The sequence below is a fragment of the Haliotis rufescens genome, unplaced genomic scaffold (genome assembly GCF_023055435.1).
Source record: "Haliotis rufescens isolate VD_foot unplaced genomic scaffold, xgHalRufe1.0.p SCAF_7, whole genome shotgun sequence".
Classification (NCBI taxonomy): domain Eukaryota; kingdom Metazoa; phylum Mollusca; class Gastropoda; order Lepetellida; family Haliotidae; genus Haliotis; species Haliotis rufescens.
In genome coordinates this window covers 50,487,356-50,511,377 of record NW_025964361.1, presented here as the reverse complement: position 1 = coordinate 50,511,377, position 24,022 = coordinate 50,487,356, and the positions used below count along the sequence as shown (strand labels likewise).

At 43.5% G+C, this 24,022-nt stretch overlaps 2 protein-coding genes across 3 annotated transcripts; both read right to left on the bottom strand.

Moving 5' to 3' along the window:
* Positions 1-5,063: 5,063 nt before the first annotated feature.
* LOC124117501 lies at positions 5,064-11,321 on the bottom strand. The gene is made up of 6 exons (XM_046479430.2): positions 11,230-11,321; positions 10,753-10,821; positions 9,994-10,083; positions 7,932-8,336; positions 6,278-6,375; positions 5,064-5,110 (listed from the first exon to the last, which is right to left on the bottom strand). The coding sequence occupies exons 3-5, from the start codon at positions 10,076-10,078 to the stop codon at positions 6,326-6,328; spliced, it is 540 nt and encodes a 179-aa protein (XP_046335386.2). The 5' UTR covers positions 10,079-10,083; positions 10,753-10,821; positions 11,230-11,321; the 3' UTR covers positions 5,064-5,110; positions 6,278-6,325.
* A 5,029-nt stretch (positions 11,322-16,350) lies between these two features.
* Positions 16,351-23,566, bottom strand: LOC124117481 (ribosome biogenesis protein BOP1 homolog). 2 transcript variants are annotated; one of them, XM_046479397.2, is made up of 5 exons: positions 23,427-23,566; positions 22,676-22,765; positions 19,896-20,441; positions 17,814-17,901; positions 16,351-16,401 (listed from the first exon to the last, which is right to left on the bottom strand). In XM_046479397.2, exons 1-5 carry the CDS (start codon positions 23,545-23,547, stop codon positions 16,398-16,400), a joined length of 849 nt encoding a protein of 282 aa, XP_046335353.2. In that variant the 5' UTR covers positions 23,548-23,566; the 3' UTR covers positions 16,351-16,397. The 2 variants fall into 2 exon arrangements, with proteins under 2 accessions (XP_046335353.2, XP_048244272.1); XM_048388315.1 differs by having other exon boundaries at positions 23,423-23,493.
* Between the last annotated feature and the right edge of the window lie 456 nt (positions 23,567-24,022).

Here is a 24,022-nt window from a genome sequence, read left to right as displayed (position 1 = left end):
ATCACAGCTATATTTGTCATGGTTAATCAAGGAAGATTCTCTGACAATTGTATTATTTCATTCTATAAAGGCTTCTGTTCTCGATGCGATAAACCAATCTTGTCGACTTGATAGCGTGATACAATAAATATGCAAATGAGGTCCACTCGCCGGAACTACTTTCAAGCTCTATTATCAGCCAATGCCTACTTTCTCAATAAGTTAGTGACTGACGTTCCCAATAAAGTAAGAAAGAGCTTTTCTGATGTGTCGCTGAAATTTCGCAACAAAAATGGCTGCACGTCATTTAGCACCACACGCTACATCATTGAATATAATCAAGTCTAAAACATCAATTAGATTTAAAAAAAGACATGTGTATACAGATTATTACACTCATATATTCCTGAAATACGATATTTACTATACGCAAACACTCTATCTGATGTGAAATACATTTTTCACCTGTCATTTTTTCGAGAATGGTCATTTGTATAGGCAACAATAATTTCTTCATGTAAAAAATGTTAATAAAAATATGTTCATGTTCTGCATCACATTGATACTGAAACCCGTGATGATCCGAGATAGAATAGGTCTTTAGTGGATTGATGCTCATGATATTAATCACTGGATTTGTCTGGTCCAGACTCGATTATTTACAGACCGCCGTTATATAGCTGGAATATTGCTGAGTGCGGCGTTAAACAAACAACAAACATTGATACTGAAGTTAATATCTGCCATGGAAATAATATATTTTTTTAGGGTTCTCTCGCTTTTCTATCGTGAACGCTCGCAATATTTTTTTTGCGTTCCCTCTCAATGTTTTGGCGCACCAGGCGGATTAAGTTTGGGAGTGCTATACTTGCGAGGACACGGCTATAGGGTGAGTGTTATCTTTGGTTTCGTATTTTAGATGCTGTCCCTACACTTCGTGTCTCCCAGGGGGCACGAGTGGCCCACTCGTCTAAGGCGCCGCGATTCGCTGTGGAGAGTTGCGTCCCTTGGATGCGCCAGAAACCTATGATTGTTGGTTCGAATCCCGGTTCGCCCCGATTGTTTCTAGGTTTGTCAGCACCATACCCGTGCTCGTGGGTTTCACCGAAGTGGTAAACGTCTGAGACCTGTATCACTTCGGGCTTTCCTCCCACATTAAGCTGACACGCCGTGATATAACTGGAATACTGTTAAAAGCGGCGTTAAACACAACTCACTCGTGTCTCCCTTGTATAGGTTCAATTTTGTTTTGGGCAAATGTGAGTGACCAGGTCAAGTATGCGAGTAGATGTGTGGCTACACAGATCTTTAACTGACATCTGCAACGTCATTCATTTGTTTTGTTTAATGCTTTATAAACCTAAAGTCAAATTATGTTTGAACACGTTTTGTGCACGTCTCTTCTACGGCAATGACATTCACTCAATTCTTGCTTTTCATACGTTTGTTTCTGTACGTGAGTGAGTGAGTGAGTGAGTGAGTGAGTGAGTATGGTTTTACGCCGCTTTTAGCAATATTCCAGCAATATCACGCGGGGGACACCAGAAATGGGCTTCACACATTGTACCCATGTCGGGAATCGAACCCGGGTCTTCGGCGTGACGAGCGAACGCTTTAACCACTAGGCTACCCGACCGCCCCTTGGGTCAGGAAGAGTCCCCGCGAAGATGCGACAATGTGTACAACAAAGAGAGCCGCCCAAAAACATTTCATGATGGAATTCCACAATATTCTGAAAATGGATACCATTCATAACTGTGGTACACAACAGAAAATAATGGGATACAACAGTGAACTGTCCAACTGTAGGATACGTCTGGTACAGGCTTTGGCATCGAGCAACTATATTTACCCCTTCACATCATTAGTGTTGCAGAATAACACCGTAACATACTTCATTGAACATATTTTGTACATCTTAGGACACATCTTTGCGTTTGATATAGATTCGAGTCCACATAAACTGACCCATTCGTGACCAACTCGTGTTATTCCGGGACAAGCCGAATAGCAACTCGTGCCCCTCTCATGGCCATTTTTGCGACCGGGTTCTGTCTTAGCGCAAACGGGCATACCTAAAACAATTGTCAACTCGTTGCGTAATGCTTCACATATATTTCCCCATATATTATATATATTTCAGATTGCAATTTAAAGCACATTGGAATGTGCGGAATTATACGGTATGACTGAACACATTTTACTGTGACTTGGGTATATTTTTAGATGCAAGACATATGTAAAATCAAAAATTATTCCTGTGGGATTCTTGGATGAAGAACGTGAAGTCATACGCGCATTCTGATTGGTTTGTCGTACTTTCGCACATAACAGTCATCGATAGGGGTACGAGTCTCTTGAAGGTTACGGAAAGAGGCGAGTGGTGACGAATGCTACTGAACCAGAGTTAGGGATCATGCTAATTTTGGGTATACATACATACGATTCTTAACTGTTTTATCCCTAATAGTATATATATATATAATTAAGTTGAGATTAAAACAACTTTCATCCTTCAATAAGTGGAATGAACATCACTGTCCGAATAGATTCCTTGACCTACAATTTGGCTTGTCATCCCATGTGTTAGACTCAAAGTACCACACAAAGTATACGACCACCAACACCACAGTAACGTCTTATGCTTAGTACAATTTTCCTGGCAGTGCATGGTCATATAATGTGATTAAAATAAAGTTGGCATCGCATGTGTATTATTTCTGTTAATATTATAAATGAGATTTAGATGCTCCAATATATAGCAATGAGGAAGAATTGCTGTAGTGTACAGTACGAAGTATACACTATCCTTTGTTGAAAGCGAATAACTGGAGGCGACACAATTCGCTGTACGGAGTTGCTTTTCTTAGTTATGATAGAAATGATATTCGTCTGTTCGAATCCCAGATGGTTTCTTAGCACCATGCCTATTTGTGGGTTTCGTGAGCTGAACGTCAAAGATCTGCGTCAGGCTTTCCTACAACAGTTAGCCGACTCGCCATCTATAACGAAAAACTATTTCAAAAGTTTTCGAACTCGCTTTTAGAAGAGGGTTGGGTTATTTGCAGAGTGCTATTAAATGTTCTTCTCAAACTTTGATGGGGATACTGAGGAGGGCAGAGGAACGCGATACCTATTATTTTAAACCGAAAAGAAGCCGAGTATGTTAGTTCCACGGCAGTACTATTCACAGGACGCCATCTCCAATGAATGTCACATTCCCAGCCTCACCTGAACTCTTCCTATATCCTTTGGATGTCAGAACATTTACATACCCACTACCAGTGTGAGTGAGTGTGAGTGAGTGAGTGAGGTGAAATGGGGTTTAACGTACGCGTCCAGATTATTGCACTTATATAGCGTGTAGGTGTGTGTGTGTGTGTGTGTGTGTGGGGGGGGGGGGGGGGGGGGGTTGCTTGTACTAGTCCGGACTGATGCTGATTTATAGTGCTAGCACACTGAGATACCATGCCGCAGTTAAACATGAATACCCCACTCAGACACAGTATGCTGACTCCGAGCCGACCAGTCCTTGTTTTAGCCCTTAATGCCGAGCGCCAGACAGGGTATCAACAAGTACCATCTTTTAACGTCTTTTGGTATGACGTGGCTGGGATCGAACCCCGTACCTTCCGCTCTCCGGGCGGACGCTCTACCACTAGACCACGGAGGCGGTCTGAGAGTGAGGGAGTGAGTGAGTGAGTGACCAGGAAATAGATCATGGTTTGGTGTCGCACACCATAACGTTTCCCTGTATCCATGGGAGATGGTGCATTAGGTGTTTGACTATTGAAGTAACACGATCACGGGAACGTCCTTTAGCAGCAAGGCGCTCTCCGATCTCTCATGACAAAACTGTTTAATTACACATTTCACCTCCCCATCCATTTAGAAGCATCGCTAGACAAGCGTCATCGGTTGCATCTTAACAGTGTAAAGAAAGAAAGCGAAGCAAAATGTCAATTTGAAATTTTAGTGTAATTAGTCGATCTACAACGTAAGTAAACAGAGATTCAATACCAAATAGTCTCATAGGATGCAGGCATTATCAGCTCTAATGGCCTGAAAATAGCCATGATTGAAACGAAGGACCGTTGTGTATTAGATGTAATTATTGTACGATACGTTACAATGACTGGTTGATGCTTCAAGAGTGCGATAAAGAAATTCTGTCCCCCAATCCCAATCACTTACGTCACAAAAGTTGGGGAATAGAGGTTAGAACTGGTCGAAGCAGTGTTCAAAGCATTGTTACTATGGTAATATTGATTTTAAGTTGGGGGAGGGAAAAGCACAAAATCGTGTTTTAAGTGTACTAGAGTGAGTATGGTTTTACGCCGCTTTTAGCAATATTCCAGCAATATCACGGCGGGGGGGGGGGGGGGGGGACACCGGAAATGGGCTTCACAACATCGTACCCATGTAGGGAATCGAATCCAGGTCTTGGTGTGACGAGCGAACGTTTTAACCACTAGGCTAGGCTAGGCTAGGCTACCCTACCCCCCCACCCCCCCCCCCCCCCCCCCCCCCCCCCCCCCCCCCCCGAAGTTCGAAACAACTTTACAAGTGGATTCACCAATTTGCAAAGCCAATCGCAAGCTATTCATGTCATAATTAGTAATTCTCACTTAACATAATCAACATAACCGATACCTTTCACTTTGGCATGCGTTAACATCCGGGTTAGAATAGACCTTCAGCAACCCATGCTTGTAAGATGCGACTAACGGGATCGGGTGGTCAAGCTCGCCGACTTGGTTGATGCATGTCATCGTATCCCAATTGTGTGGATGATATCAATCACTGGATTGTCTGCTCCAGACTGGATTATTTACAGACTGCCGTCAAAAAGCTGGAATATTGCTGAGTGCGGCGTTAAACAAACAATACTTTCACTTTGGGTTTATAGTCGTGTAAATTATAATGTAAAAAACGTACAGTATGTATCAAATAGGTTAAGTACTGTTAGACGCAGTAAAACAAATGGACGATTTTGCCTTTCGATGTATCGCTTTACCAAAAATACACTTCAAAGGAAGGCTTATTTTAAGCTGGTTCAACCATTCATGACAAAAACAATCATATTCGTGTCAGTTTTATTGATTTTTTTTTCACCAAATACTTCCTTCACCTGCAACAAACAAAACGATAATTAGATGTGTTTGTTGTTTTAATGCGCCGTGGCAATATTCGAGCCACACCCGCGGGGATCCCGGGTAAGGAAATATGTCCCGAGCAATGTGTTGCTTGTAATGGGCGATTTAATTAATGGATTGTGTGGTTCAGGCTCGCAAGTTGTTAACTGCATGTCAATGAATCGAACTTGCGTGGAGAGATGGGCAGAATTAATCACTGGAATGTGAACGTTCATGCTGTACGACGGCGGACTGTAAAGAACCACGCCTGGACGAGACAATCAGTGATTTATAAGCACTGACTCACAAGCATTTATCCATGCCGCCTGTTACGATGACACAAAAGTGAACCAAATCAACACCCGATGCATTACGTCGCCTGTTACGACCACCATGGCTGCTGGGGACATACTCGACCCGGCATCCCCACGGAGAACATTATACTCAGCGTCATTGAGGGGTCACGCAGGTACGAGTGAGAGAGTGTTTTTTTACGCCGCTTTTAGCAATATTCCAGCAATATCACGGCGGGGGGGGGGGGGGGGGGGGGGGGGACACCAGAAATGGGCGTCACACATTGTACCAATGTCGGGAATCGAACCGGGTCTTCGGCGTGACGATGCGAACGCTTTAACCACTAGGCTACCCGACGCCCCCACGCAGATACGAGATAAACGTAATAAAAAAACCGTCGCATTTTAAGCTTCCAAGAGTGCGGTTCAGATGCATCTAGAATGAACCCTTTCATAACAACATTGCCTGCACATAGGCTCCATCACTGGTTGTGTTCAGGCATGTCTTCTGAGTGAGCGAGTTGGGTTAACGCCGCTTTTAACAGTATTACAGTTATGTCACAGCGTGTCAGCTTAATGTGGGAGGAAGCCCGAAGTGATGCAGGTCTCAGACGTTTACCACTTCGGTGAAACCCACGAGCACGGGTATGGTGCTGACAAACCTAGAAACATAATCGGGGCGAACCGGGATTCGAACTCACAATCTAGGTTTCTGGCGTGCCCAAGGGACGCAACTCTGCACAGCGAATCGCGGCGCCTTAGATGACTGGGCCACCCGTGCCCCCGCATGTCTTCTGAATACAAGACTGTTGCACCTCTATGGCGACATGCACACGTGTGCTAGTCCGGACGAACTGACCATCAACGTACCCTAATAACAGCAGCCTCGCCATGTAGGAACAGACCTTCCCAAAGCTTTCATGTTTGAGTGGACGGTGGTGGTGGTTTCCTCTTGGGTTTTGCAGCACCTTCAACAAACAAAATCCATTTATAAATGTTCGGTTTGTGTGGGGCATACAGCATGAAGTTGCCGAGTCACTCGCTTCTCTTCTAATCCGGGCAAAAATGACAACTGCGTCTCTCCGTCAGAGCGACATTTGAAAGGACCAGCTTTTCTCGCCAAAGTGACTTGCGGTTAGGCTAGTTTCCAAGATTGTCCTTTGTAACCACCTAAGCAAATTGAGTTTTATTCACCATAATGTAGTTTCATAAACTTTTGTATAACGCCGCATTTAGCAATATTCCATCTACATGACGGCGGTCTGTAAATGATCGAGTCTGGACCAGACAGACCAGTGATTGATATCATGAGCATCGATCCACGCAATTGAGACACGATGACATGCATCAACCAAGTCAGCGAGCCTGACCACCCGATCCCGTTACTCCCTCTTACGACAAGCAAAGAGTGCTGAAAATAAATCAATTGTAACCCGGATCTTCACAGGTCGAATATGTATTTGAGTAAACTTCCTCAAACCGTAACCTACATTGTAACGAAGAACGTAATATCTTGTCCTACAATGCCCTATTAGCGATAACAGCAAATCCGAGTGGCTGGACGCCCAAGACGATGATCATCGATGTCTTGTCAAAGCCGCTTTTCACCAATCACTGGGTAACTTCACGGAGCTATGGAATTTGATGTTAATTCCTTCACCAAACATTTACCAGCGAGGTGAGGCGAGGCGGAATGGGGTTTAACGTCGCGTCCAAGATTATTGCACTTATATAGCGACGTGAATGCACGTGTATGTGGCTGCTTGTACTAGTCCGAACTGATGCCGATTTATAGTGCTAGACCACTGAGATACCATGCTACAGTTTAACATGAATACCCCACTCCGACACAGTATACCGACTCCGAGCCGACCAGTCCTTGTTTTAGCCCCTTAATGCTGAGCGCCAGACAGGGTAACAACAAGTACCATCTTTTAACGTCTTTGGGTATGACGCGGCCGGGGATCAAACCCCGGACCTTCCGCTCTCCGGGCGAACGCTCTACCACTAGACCACGTCGGCGGTCCAAGGTATCAAGAGCGGGTGGGTGCATACTATATCTTTTCAAGTATTCTCCGGAACAATGTATTTTTTTCGATAAAGACCAGGGTCAATGTAATTGCACTGTACAGACATTTATCTGACTTGCGATTTTCATATAATGGCGGATTCTGTGTCGCTTCGGACTTTGATGTCAAATTCCATTCAACCAAGCATTTTAGATAGATGTAGTTAGTATTGTACGAGCGGTCCTCCGTATTACCGTTCGGGATCCAAAATTATACACTTCTGTACTTTCACATAGGCTTACGATAGTCGAAGCGCTGAGATCGTTTGTGCCCTCGACTACGATAAACCGAGTCCGAAGCGACTTGTTTTGCGACCCATTCCATAACAATTTTATTGTTTCTTAAATTATGAATAAAATGCAAGAAAACAAATGCAAAACATTTGCACTCGTTTGCAAATTGACATTAATGTGAATACATGGATATCATACAAACATCATCCGTTCTATACATACGTTCCCGTCTGGTGGATCGAGACAGTTTTAGATAGCGACGTAGTCCCCGGATTTCGGCCTCCGTGTCCGATGGTCTAGGCGGGGGGTCGGCTTCAGACTTCTCTTCGTCTTCATTGTCAAAGCCGTCAAAATCCTCGAAGCTACTAGAATCAGCGTCATTAATGAGGCCAATGACGTCTCCATCGTCTAGAATGATGTCCTCGTCCAGATATTTGCGAGTTTGCTTTTTCTGTCCCTTTCCTTTTTTGGGTTTCTTTTTCGGGGCTGATACTTTCAGTGCATATTGTAAGTATTTGTATAAACTGGACCATTGTTTTGTACGAATCGTGAGCGATTGTCTATACAACTTGCACAGACGTACAACAGACAGCAGGAACAAGACATCTTTTTTGCAAATCTTCTTTCCTGCAAGATATAAAAATATGATTTTTTTTTAAAAATCACCCAACTATACATTAAGAAACCAACATTCTACCATGACATTGATGAGTCCTTGATTGCGATTGGTTAAAAGTGTTTCCATTTTGTCCCAGAAACACCTTTCAAATTTATTTAGCCTTTTCACACAAAAAAGCGTGCGTAAGAATACATCGGTAGCCTACATATCGAAAAAGAAGTTTCATTTAAGAAAATGGCTGCCGATCGATCACCCAAAGGAACTGTAAAACGTATTTATCCACTACACGCAGGGTCTAATACTTGGCTCTCGCGAAATTAAAAGGAAATAAGCTAGTTTGATATCGGATGTTAGTGTCGACGATATGATGTTCCGATATGCATATGCGTAAACACGCATAAACATAAGCTTTGCTTGTTTTACGCGGCACTAAGCAATATTTCAGCTGAGGAGGAGTCAGCGAGCCCGACCACCCGATCCCGTTAGTCGCCTATTACCACAAACATGGGTTGCTGAAGACCTATTCTGAACCTATTCTGAACCATCAGTATTCAAATTTCAGTTATTTACATCTGATAATATTGGTTGCCAAGGATTTTAGCCAAATATGTTTCTGAATCATTAAAACCAAGAAACAATTTATTTACATATTTATTGTCTTCTTGACGGAGTTCTGATAATTCTGCTGAAATAATATTTTAATTATACTTATATCCATTTCCCCAAACATACAGTGCATGACCAGAGGCCAAATATGGCCCGAGTCAAAATACAATCCGTCCCTTTAATTGAGGAGGGTCCATTTGATGACGTTAACTTGCCCTCTCACTAACGAACGGCATTGAAAAGATTGCTACCTTTCACTTCCGGCATCCCCATGCGTCTTTGGAAACATCATGTGTAGTGTATGCGGTATAGGTAGTGACTTGCCACTGTGCCAGCATTAAACAGAACAGACGCCAGGTCAACAACTTGAGGTGAGGTGAAATGGGGTTTAACGTCGCGTCGAAGAGTATTGCACTTATATAGCGACATGCATGTACGTGTGTGTGTGGCTGCTTGTACTAGTCCGACTGATGCCGATTTATAGTGCTAGCTCACTGAGATACCATGCCGCAGTTTAACACGAATACCCCAGTCAGACACAGTATACTGACACCGAGCCGACCAGTCCTTGTTTTAGCCCCTTAATGCCAAGCGCCAGACAGGGCGGACGCTCTACCACTAGACTACGGAGGCGGTCTGTCAACTTGAGGACGCCTAACTGAGGATAGAGGCAATACAACTTCAAACTCATCCATGCACCCTAGAATAGGTCTTCAGCAACCCATGCTTGTGGTAAAAGGCGACTATGATTGTCCTAAAAGGCAACTAACGGTGGTCAGGCACGCCGACTTGGTTGATGCATTTCATCGTATCCCAGTTGCGTCGATCGATGCTCATGACAATCACTGAATTGTCTGGTCCAAACTCGATTATTACAGATAGATTTGAGCAAACAAATATTACACATTTTCCTCCCTCTCCGGTTGGTATTTCTGAATATTTCTCATTCAGATATGAGGCCAAATTAATCCGACTGTCCTGAATGTGGCACCGTCTCAAATGTAATTTTAACCAAGACCGTATTTGACATCATTGATGCTTGGATCGGGTCATACCTACCAGACAACATGTCTTTGCCTTTCTTTTTCTGGGATGCTGTCAAACTGATGCACATCACTAGGACAACCATGAACAGGAGCTTCATCTCTCCTGAAAGGAACAGCGCATTTTCAAGTGTTTCTGTGTTTAACGCTGCACTCAGAAATATTCCTGGATTTTATCGAAAAAATAAATTGTCCCGGAAGATGCTTGAAGAACCTATAGCTAATTCAAACTGTTGGAAATAATGTCTCAAAAAACGTTGTAGCGAAATATGATTTTTAAAAATCTGGTCTTGCAGCTTTAGCTGAAAAATATCTATTCAGGCCACAAGCCGCGCCCCTAAATAACACAAATGGTCTGTCCCTTTAAGTATTAAGTCCTTAGTACAACTCCGACTTCATGAGCATGTGTTTAGGAATCGCCATCACAAAAAGATACCAGGTGTTCGCGAAAAGGTCAGCGTATCCTGCCCCTACGGTGTCACCCGTCACACACACATTCCAAGGCAAGTCAATCATTTACTTTAAAAAAAAACACACGGGAACATTTGGTACTCGTCAATATTGGGAATTGCTTTGGACATCATTTTGTCATTGATACGTCACATGTGAAAATGTCCTCCACACGTCTACCATAAACCTTTTTGAAAGCTTTACTAGGGCCTTGAATATTGTATCCCTGAGCAAGTGTCGTATGACGCTCTTTGAAATCTTCTTGAAAGAGCATGCAGTAAAATATTGGTAAACACTTTATCACCTGATGCTCGTAAATACTTACACTAAATTGTCAGATGCTGCGAAACGGCGACAACACGAATCAGCAATATATCAGCTGTATAACGGCGGTCTGTAAATTGTCAAATACACGCAATGTTAATCACCAAGCACAGGAGTATCGCAAGTTACTCATAAAAATACAGATAACATTCTTACACATAATATCAGTTTCGTATGGTGTATTTCACTATTAAATCTTATTTAAATTGTGTCCGAGTCATGAAATTAATATTGCCCCGCATACTTAGTTCTTTCATTCATATTATTTTTATTTCTGACCGTAGCATACTAAACAGAAATATTAATCCCCCGCTATTATTTGCCCAGCACATACACGATACAACACCAAGACCGCTATTTTCAGGCGAAATAATTATTTATGCCGCAATAATTTTCCCAAATGAAAATAATGATAACAATAATCCGCAAAATAATTCAGCAACACAGAATTCAATATCATCAAAATATCAACTCTCACCTTTGACAGACAATTGATGCTCAAATACCCTCACCGCCCTCTAACTGACTCGCATCAGGCAGGCGTGTCACGTGGATTTTATACCGCTCGTGCATGTGAAACACGTGCTGCGCGCGGTTTTACACGGATATGGCCCGGATGTTTGTTGTCTTCTGTTTGAGGCCCGGATTGTAATGTTAAACTGACTTTGGATTTATTTAAAAGCAACGATGTAAGAGGGTGCCAAGCCCTACCTCTTGCATCAAGCATACCACTTAATTTGTCTTGGTTTAGCGGCCATAAAATATCCCCGTCCCGTGATGGGATTCGAACCACGGACCTTCTGAGCAGAGGTCGGACGCCTTGTCCACATGACCAAAGAGGTTAACCCCGTCCTGCAAGCTGACAAGGTGAGGATGTCATCTGTGGGACGACTCCACGCCCTGCTGCATACTCCCCCGTCAACAGAAGGCACATCCCGGGCCGCATAGTAGGGTACTGACACGTATTTTGCTGAAATTTAATATGAACGTGCTCATCCCCACGTTGGGCGCCAATGTAGCGGCCATAAAATTTCCGAGTTCCGTGATGGGATTCGAACCACGGACCTTCCGAGCAGAGGTCGGACGCCTTGTCCACATGACCAAAGAGGTTAACCCCGTCAGCAAGCTGACAAGGTAAGGATGTCATCTTAGGGATGACTCCACGCCCTGCTACATTGGCATCCAATTTAAAAACTGGTCATATCAGTGTACACAGCTGGTAGAAGTAAACTGGACTGGGATTTTCACACAGTATGCATGAACATGCGTGCTCATAAGCCTAGGGCTAAATATGTTATATATTCGTCATTCTTTGCAAGAGAAAAGGTAAAAAAATTAATTTCAACACTGACATATTGACATCCGCGCACCAGACAATCATGTCGTGGCATGCACTGCACCGCGGCTGCGGCATCTGTAATACCACCTAACAGGGCTCGGCATCTGGTGTACCAAAATTGGATCAGCGCCCTCACGTCGGGGCCTAAATGTGCATGACGTTCTACGCTACAGGGGCGGTGACGTAACCCCGGGGGTTAAAGCGTTTGCACGTCACGCCGGAGGCCCTGGTAAGATTCCATTGTAACAATGTGAAAACCCATCGTGGCGCCCCCTCCTCGACACCCATACCCCCGTGATATTGCTGGCATATTAATAAAAGCGGCGTAAAACCACACTCACTCAACGCCACATTCCCGCTGTTAATAATTGAATCGATATAACGAGCAAATAAAACGAATAACTTTAGAAAGAACAGGTTTGCAGCGAAGAAGGGTCTCGTTGAGAAAGGTGACTGAAAACAATTGACTGAAAACATAAAGGACGATCTCCACCATTATGGCATGACACCACCTGATCAAGCAAGACGCTGACTCTGATTTTACGCACAATACCCGTGCTCGTGGGTTTCACCGAAGTGGTAAAACGTCCGAGACCTGCATCACTTCGGGCTTTCCTCCCACATTAAGCTGACACGCCGTGATATAACTGGAATACTGTTAAAAGCGGCGTTAAATCCAACTCACTCACTCACTGATATTACGGTACGGGGTAAGGTGTCGTACTCCACGTTAGTTATTGAATGGGAAAATACATGTAGTGTTAATTTTGTCAAAAAGTGTTAAATTTGTTTAATTTCCCAATGTTTGTTTGTTTGTTGTTGCAGCACTCTGCAATATTCCATCAATATGACGGCGGTCTGTATATCAAATCGAGTCTGGACCAGACAGTCCAGTGATTGACACGCGATTTGGATACGATGACATGTATCAACCAAGTCATCAAGCCTGACCACCCACTCCCGTTAGTCGCCTCTAACGTTTGTTTGTTTGTTGTTTAACGCCGCCCTCAGCAATATTCCAGCTATATGACGGCGGTCTGTAAATAATCGAGTCTGGACCTGGGAATCCAGTGATTGACATCATGAGCATCGATCCATGCAATTGGGAAACGATGACATGCAGCGAGCCCGACCACCCGATCCCGTTAGTCGCCTCTTACGACAAGCATAGTCGCCTTTTACGGCAAGCATGGGTTACTGAAGAGATCTATTCTACCCCGGATCTTCACGGGTCTAATTTCCGAATGTACAGATGTACATGGAGACCATTTATAACTGTCCTGTGTGTATATAAGTGTATTTTAAGACGATTTGAATTTCAGTGTTTGTTACAATTACGTCAAATAGAAGACGAAGAGTGACTATGATTCTACGCCGCTTTTAGCAATATTCCAGCAATACCACGGAAGGGGATACTGGAAATGGGCTTCACACATTGTACCCATGTGGGGAATCGAACCCGTGAGAGTCTTTTCACCCAAAACAAATTGTTCACGGGATGTCATGCAAAAAAATGTGTTTTGGAGAGTCTCTTATAATACAATGGTCATCGTTGACGGAAACTTGACAGCTCAGCGTTACATGGATAACATTCTTCGTCCAGTTGTCCTACCATTTCTCCAACAGCAGCCACGTGGTGTCATTTATCAGCATGACAACGCTAGAGCCCATACAGCCAGAATTGTCACCAACTTCCTCGCAGCCAACAACGTCAACGTCCTACTGTGGCCTGCGCGCTCACCCGACATGTCCCCCATAGAACACCTCTGGGACTTGATGGATCGTCGTGTTCGACAACGACCACACTCTCCAGCCAACCGGCAAGAACTGATCTTGGCCCTCCAAGAAGAATGGCGTCAAATCCCACGTGACCTCATCACTTTTTCTGTACGTCGAAGAGTTTTTGCGTGCATTGAGGCATTTGGTGGTCACACACGCTACTAATGACTTGTTATTGAACGTGAGCGATTGTTTATGTACTCTGCCTATTGTCTAGGATTCTGAAAGCTCGAGTTTTGTACCACACCCAACTTTGGTGGGGGGGGGGGGGGGGGGGGGGCTCTGACGTCATTTTCAGTATTGATTTTGTTGATATATTGATCTTCTCAATACACTTTACTTCATGCATGTATGTTTTGTTTTTGAGCAAGAGTGATTTCAAACTCTGGTAAAGTTTCTTTTGGACGTCAGTTTAGTATAGGTACTTGCATCAACAGGTAGGGATGCTACAAGATGTCTTTGCGTCGTGTTGATCCTCTGGGTCAAAGTTATTGTGATTTATTGTACTGCCACTATGAACCGTCATAATTTCCTTACAGTAATGTGTATCGATTTGTAAACCTAGGTCTTTGTACCATTTCCTTGTTTCACACCTTTCTTTTACGTGCGGATTTCTGGGTTAACTTATCGTTTCAATTTGGAGTGAGTGAGTGGTTTGACGCCGCTTTTATCAATATTCCAGCAATATCACGTCGGGGGGACACCAGAAATGGGCTTGACACATTGTACCCATTTCGGGAATCGAAACTGTCTTCGGCGTGACGAGCGAACGCTTAACCTAGGCTACCCGACCGCCCCGTTTCAATTTGGAAGAGGACACGTGACAGGAAAAGGGGGCTCGTCCGGGAGCGGAATTTAACATCACATAATAATTTGTCAAACCTTCTGTATAAACATTTTATTGTTTAATATTGTGGGAACCCAACATTCACTTCTAGTGTTTAGTATGAGTTTGTTTGCCAATCTTCTGCGGAACAAGTCTGCTCTGGTCGAACTGGTCGAATTGGCCAAACATTACAATACTTGACACCAGGTATGCATAAGGCCGATGTCGACACGTAACAGTATGAATAAGTATCGTTTCCTGAATTTCAACTATATCCGTTCTACAAAAAGCTGTTTTGATACAACTATCTTAAATAAAAGCGGTTTAAAAAAAAACAAAAAAAAACATATTCATAAGAAATCTCAGATGCCGATTTATAGTGTTAGCCGACCGAGGTACCATGCAGCAGTTTAACATGGATACCCCAATACCGACTCCGAGCCGACCAGTTCTTGTTTTTATCTCAATGTTGAGCGTCAGGAAAGTAGCATCCCTTGACGCGCTTTGGTATGACACAGCCAGGTATCGAACCACGGACCTTTGCACTGGTAGTCGCTCTATCCACAACAACGGTTTACCGTTCGATGCCGTTATACTTCAAGAAGGGGGAAGGGGTAGAATGGTCTTCAGCAACCCATGCTATGCCATGGCGAATGCTTGTAAAAGGCGAGTAACGGGATCGGGTGATCAGGCTCGCCGAGTTGGTTGATGCATGTCATCGTATCCCAATTGCGTGGATCGATGCTGATGATGTCAATCACTGGATTATCTGCTCCAGACATTTACAGACCGCCGTCATAGCTGAAATATTGCTAGTGCGGCGTTAAACAGGCAAACAAAATATCATGTTCATATTTCTCATTGTTCGAGGCAAAACTTTGAAAGTGAAAAATGGACGTGGTGGTTTTAAACTGTTAAGGTTAAATATAAAAATGACTTTCCTCCAACCAATGCTATATTCTTTCCACATGCTGAAGCATATTTTACTTCATTTCTCAAAAAGATGTACATCATATAAATAAATAAAAAGGGAAATCAAGACACTTGAGGTGCGACTTTTAATCGAAATATGCATTAATGGTATTAAACCCCCGTTACACCAGTGTCCGATCGATGCGTGCGCGCGTTTGGTTAGTGCGTGTTCGTGCTGGTGGCCAAGTCGTCGAAGGTTCCGCAATTCGCGCTCTGGTTCGGCAGAGTTGCGTCAAAGACAGAAACACGATTCAGAGTTCGAATCCCGTTATGTTGCTAGGTTGTCAGCACCGTATCCGTGGACTTCACGAAAGTGGTCAACGTCGGAGACCTGCATTACTTCGGGCTTTCCTTCTACATCAAGCTGCCAAGCACGCCGTGACTGGAATAATGTTCAGAGTGGCGTTAAACCATCTCACGTACGTGCGTCATTTCTTTGTACAGTTTTATTTGTAGTAATGTCATCAATAAACTCTTTTTCCTTTGAGTATTCCTATATAATCGCAGCTAAAGAACATCCACAATTATAGATGAACTACAGTCCAATTTGGATGGTCTATAACAACTTGATTTGAGTAGTATATATGAATACTGTGGGGGTGAAATGACCGTTGTAATAATCAGTAGCTAATTCTGCAATAGTGATCAGCCCAAAACATCCGAATCATAACAAAACAAGAACATTTTAGTCAGTTTTATTGATGTCCTTTTCACAGTAAATACCCGCCCTTCACCTGCAACAAAGATACGAAAAAATTAGAGCATAAACTGAAATTACAGGTTGAAAGACGAAAGGCATGAGTGTCCACTAGCCAATTTGAAAAGGGTTCTACTGTAGCAATTTCAAGCCAACTTTTTGTGGCTCGATCGTGACACCACCTGTGTAGAACACGACCCGTGCCCCTTGTGATGAAAACGCGATATCCATGTCGAATGATTACCGTAGCCGACAAAAAGATGATTTCAACCCCAACAGACCATTTTCTTGGTTGTTTGACGTCGCACTCAGCAATATTCCAGCTATATGACGGCGGTCTGTAAAATAAACGAGTCTGGACCAGACAATCTAGCGATTTACATAAAGAGCATCGATCTACGCAATTGGGATACGATGACATGCATCAAACAAGTCAGCGAGCCTGATCAGCCGATCGCGTTATTCGCCTCTTACGACAAGCATTTTAGGGCAAGCATGGGTTGCTGAAGACCTATTCAAACCCGGTTCTTCACGCATGGTAGACAAAACGTGAGATCCCAGTAAAATTACCTACCTATATTTTCTGCAGCATTTCGCTCAAACAGGGATGAAGACGAGTGAGACTACACAGTAGCAAGTAACAACCAAGCAGAGACAAGAGGCATGACATTCGGCGAAAATGGCAGCAATGTTCACTTTAGAAAGGCCAGATAACCAGGCATCCACCCAGTGCAGAATTCCGAAAAAAAACGCCCCTATTCATCGATCTGGAACATGTTCGACATGCCACGCCGGGGGGGGGGGGGGGGGGGGGGGGGGAGAAGGGGGAGGAGAGAAGATGACAGATGGAGAGTTATAGGTATGCTTCAGTCTGGTACCTCGCAGCGTGACGTTGCTCGTCGATCCAACGTCCATAGAAACACGACGTTTTCAGCAAAACAATCAAGCTATTCGACAGCGATGACTGGTGATCATCGATGAGAGATTGTCCACTCATACTCATATTTTAACACAGAAAAGAAGGCTTGAATGGCAAGGGTGGAAACTAGGTTTTGATATTGGCTTGTGGACACGCTTGCTCCAGAGAAAAATCTGGATATGGTCAAGTTGTGTTCTGGCACACGACGAGCGATTAACCCCAAGCGTCTTTCAGCATTTGATCCCAAATGCCGCACTCAGCAATATTCCAGCTATATGACGGCGGTCTGTAAAATAAACGAGTCTGGACCAGACAATACAGTGATTGACATCATGAGCATCGATCCACGCAATTGGAACACGATGGCATGTATCAACCAAGTCAGCGAGCCTGACCACCCGATCCCGTTAGTCGCCTTTTACGGCAAGCATGGGTTGATGAAGACCTATTCTACCCCGGATCTTCACGGGGCAAGGCGTTAAACAACCAACCATCACGGGTCCTTAGTAGTATTGAGAGGATCAACATACCCTTTGTACATCAGCCGCGACATCTTGTAACAAAGCATCCTCAGACTTCTAAATGGATCCTTCTTTTTTTGCTTACGCTTTGCGGCACCTTCAAATTATAATAAAGAGCATACATCTACAGTTCACTTAGATTGTAGCATAGAGAAACACGAGGAATAGAAAATTAAGTAGAGGGGAATGTCCGAGGAACTCCATTCCTTAAAAATAATGGAGCAGAGGCCCATTATTTTTAAGGAATGGAGACTTACGAGGATATTCCCCTACTTAAAACTCATCCCTACAATATTCTGTAGTTGAAAATATTTGAAAAATTCAAATGCTGCTTAAGATAATGTACAGTTGACAAGCAACTCCATTCCTGAAAAATAATGGAGTGTTCAAACAATAGAATGACGTCACAGATGTCACAGCGCCTTAAAACACGACCATAAATTGGATACGCCTCAGCTATTCGAGGGCTGTTAGCAACCGAGTTTAGACCAAACAATCTGGTGATATTGTGAGGAACGACCCACGCCGCCCTGTACGATGTCTCGCCATGAACCAAGTCAGTCCGACCGTAAGAGACAATGGGATCGGGTGGTCAGGCTCGCTGACTTGGTTGATACATGCAATCGATCCCAATTGCGTGGGTCGATGCTCATGATGTCAATCACTGGATTGTCTGGTCCAGTCTCGTTTATTTTACAGACCGCCGTCATATACCTGGAATATTGCTGAGTGCGGCGTTAAACAACAAACAAACAGTCCGACCACCCGATTCATCACGTCGCCTCTTCACAGCATTGGTTGCTGGGGCCTATTCGACAGGGAAATCTCCGCGGGAGTATATGTATGCCTGTAAGTATACTACTCAAAAGAAGTTAAGGATGACCCGATTCTTTCATATTACAATAGTTAATCTCTCATGCCATGACAGATTAACATTACCAATATGAAAGAATTGGGTGATCCTTAACTTTGAGTAGTATATTAGCACAATTACCATGCGTTAACATTTGGGTACAGTTAGACAGTCTTGTTAGACAACTGGATATCCCGTTGGACCCGTCAAGATCCGATTTAGAATTGGTCCTTAACCAATGCTTGCCGGAAAAGGCGACTATGATTTTTGTAAGAGGCGACTAATAGGATCGGGTGGTCAACCGACTTGGATGATGCAGGTCATCGTGTCCCATTTTCGGAGATCGATGCTAATGATGTCCATCAGTGGATTGTCTGGTCCAGACTCGTTTATTTTACAGGCCGCCGTCATAGCTGGAATATCTGCAGAGTGCAGCGTTAGGTGACCTCATTTGCATAGGTATTGGATCTATATGCCAAATTTATCCGATTGGTTTATAGCATTCATAGCTCCATGTATTTATATATGACTCCAAAGTTACACCCCCGATTCGTTCTCAAATCCGTCTTGCCATATGAGTAACTATAGTAATGCGAAAGAATCGGGTGGTTCTTAACTTGATTTGGCCACCTCCGTAAACCCGTGTATGTGTTCATATAAACAGACTGAAAAAGTAAACTTTATCGATGCACAGATAAAAAAATGGCACTCCAATTTGAGGACGAAACTTACATTGTTCGCCTTTCTTACCATTAGTTCTAGAAATGGCAAAAAAAAGTGATCATGGTACTATTCATCATTGTTAGAAATAGAACATTTTAAAAAGTGCACTGGTGTTCAATAGAGCCAAATATTTAGGGTTTTGGAGTGGGTGAGGAGGAAAGAAATATTTTCTATTTTATTGTCACAACACGGCTCTTACCATAGGGTCGTTCAATTGTGTTCTCAGAAAAATGGAACAATCATATGCACTTTACCGATCAAAGACTTAAATATACACTCAAGAGATCATGAAATGTGATTCAAACTTCATAAGAAACTGCTCCGTCTTCAGTCCATAAAATAAAATATCAAAATATATTGATATAACATGTGCAGTATGCTTATTTTGGCTTTTACGCGTGTATGCACACCACTTATAATGCACGTTTGAGACCGGCTATTTCTTTGACAGCGTCATACCCTAAATGCATTTTGTCTTGAAAAAATGCCCCTTGCCGTTTGGCACCACTACTCACGTTCGTGTCTGTCTCGGCCCGACAGCTTCAGATAGCGGCGGAGTGCTTGGATTTCGGCCTCTGTGTCGGTGGGTTTAGACGGAGGGTCGGATTCGGAGTCATCCTCGCCGGCATCCTCATCGTCAAGGCCGTCACCGGCATCCTCTTCGTCAAGGCCGTCACCCTCATCGTCAAAGTTATTAGTGGAATCGTCGTCGTGAATGCTCCAAGAATACTCGTCATCGTCGAAACTACCAGTATCCACATCGTCTAAACTGATGTCCTCGTCCTGATAGCTACGGGATTCTTTCTTCTTATCGTCTTTGCCCTTGGGAGGCGGTTTCTTGCCCTTGGGAGGTGGTTTCTTGCCCTTGGGAGGTGGTTTCTTGCCCTTGGGAGGTGGTTTCTTGCCCTTCCTTAGCGCCATAGACAGTGCATATCGTATGTATTTACGCAAACTGTCCCAGTTCTTCATACGGAACCGGGATGCGCGTTTGTATGCATTGCACACGCGCATGACCGACACCAGGATCCGCATATCCTTTTGGCAGATATTTTTCTTCCGTGCTGGAAAACAAAAAAGTTGGCGCGTAACAGTTACAGGGGTAGAGTTGTGAATCAAATAAAGTGTTAATGCCCGAGACTTATGGAATACCTGTGTAAACTCAGGAATGACGCTCTGGAACACGACACGATTTGAGATGGGGAGATCCTATAAACCGTTGTCCAACCTCAAATTCCAAAGGTGAGATATGTCAGTGGTTGGACAACCCCATTGCTCGGCCCACGAAAGCCAAAAAAACTGATTACTACCAACTGGTTCTTCAGAACAAACCCCCGCCCTCTTATTTGCTTGACAACATGTTGAGAGAACACTGTCACGAAGTGCTTAGACTTCCTCCTTACCATTGTGACTTGAATCCCATCGAACTAATCTATGGTGATTTGAAAAAATATGGTCGCACGGCAAAATAAGACCTTCAAGCTTGCCGACGTCAAGCAGATGCCTTGAAAGGGATTGGAGAAATTACAGATGTACGTTGGGCAAACTGTGTCCAACATGTTATCAAAGATGAGGAAGAGTATTGGAAACAAGACTGTATCCGACCAGATACTGTCCAGCCTGTTCATTTAGGCGACAGCACAGACTCCGATTCTGACGAGGGCATTTCGTGGGACCAAGAATAGTGCAATAATAGCCCGAATTACCACGGATATGAATTCTTACATATTCATACATATTCTTAATCATTTCTTAAGAATCTTACATATATCTTATTTGATTCCCAAACATTCTTGTAGTTCGTGGGATTCGTGAGAACAAAAATTGTTTATCAAAGAATTTCTAGGAATCTTCTACGAATTACAGGTTCGTGCTTTGTATTACATGTCGTAATCGGATCTTGTCCACTTTGTGCAATTCTTGGCTCAGAATTTGATTGTCTTTCACCCGAAACAGACCCGAAAGTCTCAAATCATCTGCGAAAATATTAAAATATTGTCTTCGAAACCATAATGCAATGATTTGTCTGAATGAATAATTACGTATGATATATTACACCTAATAACACGATGCATGAAATATAATAATGTGGCAAGGAATGATACATTCAAGTCAATAACACGGACCTGAAAAAGAATGCAAAAATAATTGGATAAATATTATTAAATAACTGCTCGAGACGCCCAACGCTAACACCGTATTCGAGCGTGCGTGATACCCGTGCAACCTTTTGAGTTGAGTCGATTGGTTCAACTGTCATATTGCCCTGTGACGCAGGGGTAGCATTATGCAGATGGCTGTTTCAATGAATGCTCGTTCCACCCGTGACGAACAGGTCTGGTTGTTCATGAAATATAGTGATAGCTAAATAGACATATTTTATTCATGCACCGATTGTCTTTAAATGTAATATCCAGTTATGTATAACTGTTTAATAATCTCATACCAACTTTGACTGGAGTAGGTCCAATAGTTTTTCAGATATTGTAGTAAACGTCGGTACCTTAAATTAACTTCCAGATAGTAAACGCTAGAAATCTATCACTACTCACAGGCATATTTCGCGACATGTGTTGGAATGAGATGGGGTGAAATGAAGTTTAACTTCGCGTCCAAGATTATTGCACGTCTGTGTACACTGATGCCCATTTTTAGTGCTAGACCACCGAGATACCCTGCCACAGTTTAACATGGGTAGCCCACTCACCGTATACCGAGTCGACCAGTCCTTGTCTTAGACAACTATTTCTGAGCGCCAGACAGGGTAACAACAAGTACCATTTTTTAACGTCTATTGGTATGACTCGTCCGGGGATCAAACCCCGGACCTTCCGCTCTCCAGGCGGACGCTCTATTACTAGACCACGGAGGCGGTACGTGTTGGAATGAGGTATCTCAAATCAAACAGTTGAAACGGAAAGATAGAAGAATGCACATTTACGGAGCAAAATCCAAACTGCACGGTTTTACCAGTACACCTGTAGAGTGATACAGCGATTTGGGGATTAACGCCGCTTTGCACAGTATTAGAAAACTTAGGATTGGTGGTTTGAATTCCCGTTCGCCCCGATTATGTTTCCACATTAGTCAGCGCAATACCCGTGTTCGTGGGTTTCAAAGTGGTAAGCGTCCGAGACCTGCTCAGCTCGGGCTTTCCTCCCACATTAAAGCAGACACGCCATGATAACTGGAATAATGTTCAATGCGGCGTTAAACCCAAATCACTCGCTAATCCCAAAGGGAGCAAGCCATCAAGATTTCTCATCCTTTGACAGAATTCCAAAAGTCAGATACGTACAAGCCGCGCCTTTGCCTTTCTTCTTTTTTTGGCTTTCAATCGCACTGATGCAGAGCACCAGGATGACCAAAAACAGGATCTTCATCTTTCCTGAAATGAAACATGCATTTTTCAGCGAGATTGGCACCTGTAGTTTATAGGACGAAAATAAATGTTTTTCAAATAGTGGAAAGCCAGTAAACTAAGTTGCTGGTATCCATGCCACGGGCATTCTCAGGTTGTTTGTTTGTTTGTTTGTTTGACGCCGCACTCAGCAAAATTCCAGCTATATGGCGGCGGTCTGTGAATAATAGAGTCTGAACCAGACAATCCAGCGATTGATATCATGAGCATCGATCCACGCAAATGGAATCGATGACATGCTTCAACCAAGTCAGCGAGCCTGACCACCCGATCCCGTTAGTCGCCTTTTATAAGCATAGGCCGGCGCAATATAGCTGGAATATTGCCGAGTGCGGCGTTAAACAATAAATTAACATTTGTACATGATTGTACCAAGTTACAATTTCAGATTATCTTCATTCTATTGTCACAAATACAGGATCTATACAAACGGCTTATTGGAAACGCAATGTTAACCTGGACACTTCAGGGTAGTTAACGATTGTATTACTGAAATTGTACAAATGCAATATGCTATAAAAAAAAAGATATCTTCAATGTAATTGTCATTTCTAGACCACCTAAAATTCGTTTACAACAAAAACAAACAATAAATTCGGTACTGTGACAAAATTCGACTCTCACCTACGGAATTCAACCTCACGCTCCGTCTTCAAACTGACTTCTGCAAGACTGGGGGGGATTGCCTCGTGGTATTTATCCAACTCGTGCACGTGAAGCACGCGAAGCACATGGTTCACGAGGGTCATTGTGAAGATACTGCTTCACTGTCTTTCATTCACTCTGCACGGGTATTGCTAACGGCGGTGCGATTGCACCCGTCGCCTTATTTAGCCGTCTTTGAAATACACTGCTCAAATTCTGATAGGGATTGGGAGGGGTGAGTGAGTGAGTTGGGTTTAACGCCGCTTTTAACAGTATTCCAGTTATATCGCGGCGTGTCAGCTTAATGTGGGAGGAAAGCCCGAAGTGATGCAGGTCTCAGACGTTTACCACTTCGGTGAAACCCACGAGCACGGGTATGGTGCTGACAAACCTAGAAACATAATCGGGACGAACCGGGATTCGAACCAAAAATCAAAGGTTTCTGCCGTGCCCAAGGGACATAACTCTGCACAGCGAATCGCGGCTCCTCAGACGACTGGGCCACCCGTGCCCCGGTAAAGTATAATATTTATTCACAATTAATCATTTCAAAGTAATAGCTACATTGTTGTTATATTA

Coding starts and splice junctions, on each gene's coding strand:
- LOC124117501 (XM_046479430.2), bottom strand. CDS start 10,078: ATGAAGCTCCTGTTCATGGTTGTCCTAGTGATGTGCATCAGTTTGACA. Junction 8,337..9,993: donor AGGCAAAGACATGTTGTCTG/GTAGGTATGACC, acceptor TATATCTTGCAG/GAAAGAAGATTTGCAAAAAA. Junction 6,376..7,931: donor TCGATCCACCAGACGGGAAC/GTATGTATAGAA, acceptor TGTTTGTTGAAG/GTGCTGCAAAACCCAAGAGG.
- LOC124117481 (XM_046479397.2), bottom strand. CDS start 23,547: ATGACCCTCGTGAACCATGTGCTTCGCGTGCTTCACGTGCACGAGTTG. Junction 22,766..23,426: donor GGAGCGTGAGGTTGAATTCC/GTAGGTGAGAGT, acceptor GTTTCATTTCAG/GAAAGATGAAGATCCTGTTT. Junction 20,442..22,675: donor GAAAGGCAAAGGCGCGGCTT/GTACGTATCTGA, acceptor TTTGTTTTCCAG/CACGGAAGAAAAATATCTGC.